Source organism: Belonocnema kinseyi, chromosome 10 (genome assembly GCF_010883055.1).
Source record: "Belonocnema kinseyi isolate 2016_QV_RU_SX_M_011 chromosome 10, B_treatae_v1, whole genome shotgun sequence".
Taxonomy (NCBI): Eukaryota; Metazoa; Arthropoda; class Insecta; order Hymenoptera; family Cynipidae; genus Belonocnema; species Belonocnema kinseyi.
In genome coordinates, this window is record NC_046666.1 from 12,569,591 (window position 1) to 12,578,207 (window position 8,617).

An 8,617-nucleotide genomic window follows, 5' to 3' on the forward strand; every position below is an offset into this window, starting at 1 on the left:
ATGCTTTCACCTTTAGTTCTAAAAAGTCTGTGCACAAATATCAAGAGCGTTGCGCGAGGAAAATACATTATCGACATAAAACTTTCTTTTGAAACAAAGTTACAAATAAAGGATTTTTCTTCCAGGTTAATAGAAATTAAATTACTAATCATATTTGTTTAAGAAAAAATCTCAGACTATTAAAAATAAATTTTTTACATTCTCATTCATGAAAGTGTAATGTATTCGTCCAAATTTTCGACCTCAGGTTTTTAACGGATCTTTATGTTTCGGCACACACAGAATCAAAAAATAATAAAATTTGTTCGGTGTCTGTCAGTATGTCTGTCTGTCTGTATGTATGTTTACTTGAATATTGTAGCCAAGCTAACTTTTTAAGGATTTGTCCAAACAAGTCAGCGTTCGAAACACTTCCTGAGGTTCCGAAAATGAAGGTTAAGTTCGTTAATAAGATATTTTCAACCAAAATTAAAAAATTTAGAGCATTTCCAAAATAAAATTTTCTTTAAATTAAAAAATTGTTGTCAACGTTTCTTATAGATGAGTCGCAGACTTGCAAATTATCAAAACAAAATTGTTAATTTAAATGAAAATTAGAAAAGTTATATTCTTTAAAAAATTTTGAAAATATTCAGAAAAATAGACAAAAATATTTTTCTAAAAGATTAGGAAATTTCATTTAAATTCATCACCAGATATCAAATATATTTAGAAACTATGTCATTTAAATTTTTCGATTAAAAAAAAATTCAAAAAGTTTGAGCTCTTTCAAAATTTGAATGAATATTTTTTATGAGTTTTACAAATTTTTGTCAAATTCTCTAGAACGCATCAAAAAGAATTGCAAATGATTCTAATGACGTTTTTAAATTCGATAAAGCTTCAAAAAGTTATATGATTCTCAATATTTTAAAAATTTTCAAAAAAGGCAAAACATAATTTTTTAATAAGTTTAGAAATATCAAACCAAATTTCTACTAGATACAAAATATAAATATTTTTCAAAACTATTATCGTGAAATTCCTTAATTAGACAAAAGTTCCAAAACTTGGATGATTTTCAAGAATTTTTTTAAGGCCCCAAAGGAAAAGAAGGGTTTGTTAACCAGGCATTTTGGATAAAAAATATGAAAGAAAGTCAAGAGCAGAAAAGCATTGATTTTTGAAAGGTTTGCAGGATGATCATAACAACTTTTTGGATTTTCGTTAAAAAACCGAAACTTCTAACTTGAATTTCACAAAAAATAATTAAAAATAAAAAATTCCATTTTGTGGTCAATTTATGCAAGATACGCTAAGTGAGCAAATTCTTATTAATAATGTAATTTTTATAATTAAAAATAAAACTACGTGTCCTTTCCTAATAATATTTGATTCTACAGCCCACTAAATAGCTAAGTTTTCAAATAAATAAGATAACTTTTCACAAAAAAATGGAATAGTTACATTTTTAGTTTCAAAAATTAATTTTTTACAACAAATAGAAAAGGAATTTTGTATCAGTAACGATGAATAAAAAACAAGAATTTTCAGTTAAATAGTTAAATCCATAGCCAAAAAGATTAATTTAAAAAAATATATCAGATGACTTGTCAATAAAATAGATGAATTTTCCACATCACTGTTGAATTCATCACTCCATACTAAGATTTTTTTAAACTTAATTTTCTACCAAGTAAATAGTTTTTCAATAAGAAGTTTAGTTTTTAACTAAAAATATGAATTTTTAACAAAAAAGTTGCATTTTTTATCAAAAAAAAGATAGTATCTGCGAAGAGATAAATTTTTAGATAAAAAAGCAGCTCTTTCCAAAAAACAATTTTCCAAACCGAAAATAAAAATTAGAAAAGAATTATTTCTTAACTATATGTGTATTTTGTGGAGTTTTCAACTATTTCTTTGAAAATTCTTCTTCTTTGGTTTAAGTAAACTGTTTTTTATTTTGAAAAATATAGTTTTTGGGCAAAGTGTTAACTATTACAGGTTTCACTGAGAATTCATTTTTTCGGATTGAAAATTCAATTCTTTGTAGAAAATTCGTTTTTTTGGCTTGAAAGATAAAAAATTCGGTAAAAAATTTAACTATATAGTTGAGGATTAATTTTGTTCTAATTTCTATTTTCGGTTTGAAAATTCATACGTTTTTTGGAAACTGCGTCTTTCCTGTTTAAAAATTTATCTCTTCGCAGATACCATCTTTTTTGGGTAAAAAATGCAACTGTTTGGCTGAAAATTTATCTTTTTGATTAAAAATTAAAATTTTTATTAAAGAAACTATCTACTTGGTGGAAAATTAAGCTTTTTCAACTGTTTTATTGAAAATTCGTGTTTTATTATTCATCTTTACAAATAATCTTTAAAATAATCTTTTAAAATCTTTACAAATTCATTTTTCAAACTAAAAATTTACCTATTCCATTTATTAATAAAAAATTATTTTATTTATTTGAAAGTGAACTATTTAGTGGGCTGTAAATTCAAATATTATGATGAAAATGTGTGTTGTTTGGTTAAAATAAACTATTTCAAAATTAAATTTTTTTTTAATTAATTTTTAAACAGAATGTTCAGCTATTCCAATTTTGATTGAAAACATATCTGTTCTGGTTAAAATTGAACTATTTCGTTGAAAATTAAATAATTTTAGTAGAAAATTCAAATACGTGTTTAAAAAGTGAGATTTTTATTTTATTTCTTTTAATGAAAATAAGCGATTAGTGATTTTTAAGAATATAATTTCGGTTTTGCCGATTTTAAATCTTTTTTGAAAGCTAGAAAAAATATTCTCTGATATAATTTTGATCAGCTTTTACACGCCCTTTTCATGGGTCTTAGCTATTTGAGAAAGAAAGAGATATTTATCCTTTAAAAATAAAAGACAAAAATAAGCTTCACTCTTCTGATCGAAGAAACTATTTTTTTAAATTTCTTAGATATTTTTTTCTTTGAGTTTCTTAAGATTAAAAAGTCAAATTAAATTTTTTTATCTGAAAATAACTTTCAAATTTTGCGCTATACCCAATGACGATTTTCTGTTTGAAGGTAAAAACCCCAGTTTTCTTTTTAGCTAAAAAAATGAAAAGCCTCCTTATTTGAGAAAAGTGAAATTTATTCTCTTCTATACTGAATGAAATATTGAACGATTTTAAAATTAAAAAATTTCTAATCAAACATTTTTTGATTAGGAAATGTTGAAAAAGGACAGTATTTCGAATGAAAACTAATGATTTATAAAAAGAGTGTTTACAATTTTAAGAATTTGTAATTCAAACTACTTAATATTTAAAAATGTTTAATCAGAAGTTTTTAAAATTCAACAATTTTATATCAAATTGAAAATTGAAAATATTTCAAATTCATTGTTTTTAAATTCCAAGGGCCTTACATTTAAGAAATTAAAATAGAAAACTACATTAAATATTTTATAGTCAATGCTTCTGAAATCATGGACTTATACATTTTTATTACGTAAGAGATATGTTAATTTAACATTAAATTTAATTGAACTAATTTTTCTGTGATAAAAATATAAATTCATCGTCATTTGCAACATTTAAGTTGAAAAAATTCGTCATTTTTATTATTTAACTAAATTTAAATTGTTTCGAAAATAATTTTCAACTTTAAGATATTGTTAGAATTCAAGAAACTCAATTATTGAAATTGAAAATTTCAAAATTTTTAAGAAGCCGTTACCTCAACTTAATTGATCATTATTAATAAATAATATTGAGTTATGATTGTTATTTCATTCAACTTCTGAAAAAATACTACATTAAAATTTGTGTATCTCAAACATTTCAATTATCTAAAAATGTTGGTATTTTGGTAGGTCAATAGATTTTTTTTTCAATTTTAAATAGCTATAATTTTGATAAATTATGTTGTTTTTTGAAAAATTCTATCCTTTATTCGAGTCAAAGAAGTGTTTCTTTAAATCAATTTTTTTTTTTAATTTATTACAGGCTTATTCTGAGTAACATATCGCATCTATGGCCCACAGAAATATTTTCTACATCGGGAAAATAACCTAAAATTTTAAAACACTTCACGGAAAATTTTCCTTCTGGAAGACAAAGAAAGGCTAAAGTTTTATTTCGAAATTGTTGGATATCTCTAGATGCAATAAATATTAATCCTCAACAATAATTGTATACATTTGGTTGAGATAAATCCATATTTTTTTATTGATGACGAAAGTTTTCTCTAAATTTATTATTTGTTTTGCCCATGTTTAGACAACATTTGAGGAAGATCTTTTTTTTTTACAAAAAAGTAGATAGGTCATCATGAAAATTATGCAAAGAAATTTTTCAACTTTCGTAAAAAACTTCCTTTTACAAAACCCAAGTTCAGTCTATGTAGGTACATAAATAATTCTTGAATGCCTACTGAACGTGTGAGCGAATATGTTCTGAGAAATTTACATAAGTCTTTATTCGGAAACCGCGTTTTCTACTTAAGCAGGCTAAAAATCGCATTGGCAATTGCAATCTTTATTTGTATTATAACCTTGTTTAGATATGTATTTCCTTAAAAAATTGTACATAAAAAAACACACAGTATATATACAACATAGTTCAATGAATTTTCACACTTGTTTTTAACACAAATACTGGCCAGTCAGACTTAACAAAGAAGGTGAGTTAGATTAAAGTATTGATTTGTGAAAAGTATAATATTTTTGATTTACAAACGTCTATAAATTTTTGTTGACTAGATTGAAGTATTTCCGAGCAGATTCATTCCTGTTGAATCTATATCCCCTACTTTTAAAAATGATTTGTCTTTTAATGTTCGTAATTGCACCATTGGTACATACTCACTGGGTGAGTTTTGATTTTAAAAATTTTAACTAATATTCATTTTAACATATTTAGATATTAAACAATAATTTTTTAGATTCATGAATCCATGACAGTGGACGAAATTAAGGAAGTTTTTAAAACAACACCTGATGCTGGTAATTAAAATTAATTATTTGACTTTTTGCTTTTTGAAATTTGTTCAACCTGATCAAATTTAGTTCGAAGTTACTTTTACTGAAATAAATTAATAAAAATTCTTGAAATTTCAGTACCCGAATACGAAGTTGTTCCAGTGAAATACACGTTTCATAAAAAAGCTGATAACTACATAGTTGAAACAGCATTCCAGAATTCAAAAATAACTTTTAATTTGAAAGAAACTGAATCAATTTTGGTTGGAAAACACACAAAAGTTTGGATAGGAAAGAAGAATTCATATGAAGCACATGGAATAGAGTACAAACTAATTGAAAATGCAAGTGCCCACAATTTTTAAATACCTTTTCTTACTTTGCCCAAGGAGAAAAATGTTGTAATTCAAGTTTTTTGTGAAAGGTAGAAAGAAGGTTGTTGATTGTCTAGTATTTTTATAAAAGCTCTTTTATTAATTTAGATCCAAAATGATTAAAAAATAAAACGTATACGTTTCGGTTTTTAGGATTATCCAACATCATCAATACGACTAAAATGTTTTGTCTCAAGCATACAACAATAACACAGCAACTATACTCTATTCCTTTAAAGAAAATATGTAGCATAAATATTGTCTCAATATATGGGTATGTTCTTTCGATTTGTTGTAATTTTCCTCATATCTCTGGTTGTTTAACTTTGATCACTGCATTTTTTTAAAAAAGAGTAGAGGATGAATGTTGGTTTAGTGTTCTAAATTTCAGATTGAACCATCTTGTCATTCTGACGATGCTTTATAATAATAAAGAACTAACCGTTTAATTTTACTCTTTAAACATTTTTGATTTGCTCAATAAAAGAGCTTTTATCAAAAGACCAGACGATTTACAAACTTCTTCCTAGCTTTTACTTACCACCCAGTCTAGTCAACAACATCACAACAACATTTCAAAAAAACTTTGTAGGCTTTTGAGAACATTGGTACTTTTTATGAAGACCCAGAAAATTTAGCATCATTTAGAATAATGGATGAGCACGAGAAGGATGACGAGGATAAGACGAACGGTTTGGTCGAAAAACCATTACTATTGGTAAGTTCCAGGGATGAAGCATATTAATTTAAATATTAGAAGTGTTATTTTTGAAAATGAAAAGAAATAATAAAAGTGCTTATATGTACTATTTTATATTTCATTAATAGAGGTCGCCTTTAAACGTTATTTATTCGTCTTTAGGATGGTTTCTTCACAATAAATGGAAGAAATATAGTACTTCGTTCACTACCAAAACGACATCGTTTGGAAAGTGATATATATCAATCAGATTCTTCATCATCTGAAGAAAAGAATACAAATTTTACAGTTACTTTTAACCATGTAGTTTTCCAAAAACGTGAACCTCCACACTTAGGTGAATATTAGGGTTCCTATTTTTAATTATATCATTTTTTCAGTTAATGAATTAATTTTTTTGGTAAAACTGCTACTCTGTGGTCGAATGTTTATTTATCTTATTGCAATAAACAATTTGCAGACAAAACTTATGGATCAGAAAATTCTTTCGTTAAAAACTTTTATGGTTCAGAGATTACTGAAATATCAAAGCATAGCATTCCAGAAGTCGTGTACCCAGAGATAATGCTTGTTGTAGACGAAAAAATTTATTTGTGAGTAAAAAACATACCAAAAATCTTTCTTTTTTGAAAAAATAATTTCAAGTTGTCTTATTAACAAATGACTTCTTGTAGAGAGTTCAATGGAAACGTTGCAAAATCTCTTAGTTACATTGTAACCTTCTGGAACGGAGTTGACTTAAGGTACAGGTCTTTAAGTGAACCGAAAGTCCGTCTAAATATTGCTGGTATCATTTTGTCCGAGGTATTTGTACACTATTTTTTTCATTTTTAAAAATACAATTAATTTAAATCATTATTTATTTTTTCAAAAGGACAAACTACCGTATATTGATTCCTTTTTCCGAGATCAATCTGGAGGACATATAGCATTAGATGCTGGTGTTGCATTGCATCAGTTTGGTAAATATTTTTATAAAGAACACCGGTTTACATTCAAGAAAGATTACGACTTAGCGCTACTCATGACAGGGTAAGCAAAATGCTTTCTTTACTTATTCTATTTTTTAAAGACTTCACTTGTTTAAAATAATATACTTGTTTTCATTTCAGATATGATCTGCAAGGCGAAAATAAAACAACTGGCGTAATGGTACCCGAGGTTGCAGGTACCCTCATTTTCTAGTCCTAACATTACGGAATGCTATAAAAGAGTAATTTCCAGTTTCTCTGGGGATAATGATTTTAAAATCCAATAATCAAAAATATTACAGAAAATTCCGTAATACTAGACAATGCCTCTTGAACATGATATTAGACTATATAAATATCATGTTGTGTGTTCATATTCATAAATTTCTTTACATTCTATAAATATAATGGAATATTTTCATGTAGTTATTAAAATCGTACAAGGATAAATATTTTGAACAATTTAAGAATCATAGTCCTTATTATCTTTTAACAGGTCTCGCTAATTCTCCTGGGGCTTGTGCTCAACTTGGACAATCTGTCCTGTCTGTAGGCTTAATTGAGGACAACTGTGGTTTTGGTGGAGTGCTCACTGCTGCTCACGAGTTAGCTCACTTGTGAGTATTATATTAAATAACCAATTTTTTTTTTAAATTTAAATCCAAATTTTTTAGATTGGGTGCTGATCACGACAACGAGGGATCTTTAAAGTGCGATGACGGTTTCTTGATGAGTAGCGCCCACGGAGGTAACACGAAAAATACATATCTCTTCACAAATTGCAGCCAAGAATATATGCGCCTCTTTTTCATGTATGTTTGCTTTCTGAATTTTTAATTCCAGTGTGCTTAAACTTATTATAGTTTAAAACAATTATGTTAGTATTTAAGTACTTTGAATATTGTTAATGTATTTCAGGACACAACAAGCATCATGCCTTTTCAACTTTCCTCCTGAAGATGAACCAGTACCAGTGATCATGCCAGGACAATATACATCATTAGATGAGCAATGCAAAAAAAGAGGATCTATTGAAGCAATTGATGTGAGTTTCTTTAAACAGTAGAACGATACATTAGATTTTAAACTGTATCTAATCTTTTTTTTCAGTTTGGTGAAAGAGTTTGTACTGAGCTGTGCTGCGTTATTAAAAAAACACTAATGTCCATAGAGTATGCTTGTGGAACACCAGCCCTGGATGGATCTGCCTGTGGACAAGATTCTGTAAGACATGCTCTCAATACAGAATAAAAGGTTTTGTTTTCAGGTCACCTGGAGCTGAAACGAAAAAATTTTTTTTGTTTCAGTATTGTTTGGATGGAGCATGTGTATACGAATCGTCAACAAAAGATTATTAGCGACAGAAAAGTGCAGAATTATAAGAAAGAAAATATATTTCTAGAGAATTTTGTAACTTATCGAGGTGCAAATGATAAGGTTATATCCCGTAAAAACCAAATGACAAGGTAGAAGCTTGTCAAGGCGAAATGAAAAGCTGCTACATGCTTGAGAGCGCTGATATCCACAATGGAATTTATAAGGGATTTTGAAGCTTTGAGATTTCGCCAAAAAGTTAGCACTTTTTCTTTTTGTCTCCTCGAGTTAGAACCTTTTCATTTGGTCTCTTCGAGAT

General features: G+C 27.2%; 1 protein-coding gene across 1 annotated transcript; it reads left to right on the top strand.

Moving 5' to 3' along the window:
- Nucleotides 1-5,965: 5,965 nt before the first annotated feature.
- Nucleotides 5,966-8,235, top strand: LOC117181029 (venom metalloproteinase antarease TserMP_A-like). The gene is made up of 7 exons (XM_033373597.1): nucleotides 5,966-6,031; nucleotides 6,888-7,045; nucleotides 7,126-7,181; nucleotides 7,481-7,601; nucleotides 7,659-7,796; nucleotides 7,903-8,029; nucleotides 8,095-8,235. The coding sequence occupies exons 1-7, from the start codon at nucleotides 5,966-5,968 to the stop codon at nucleotides 8,233-8,235; spliced, it is 807 nt and encodes a 268-aa protein (XP_033229488.1).
- Nucleotides 8,236-8,617: the final 382 nt, after the last annotated feature.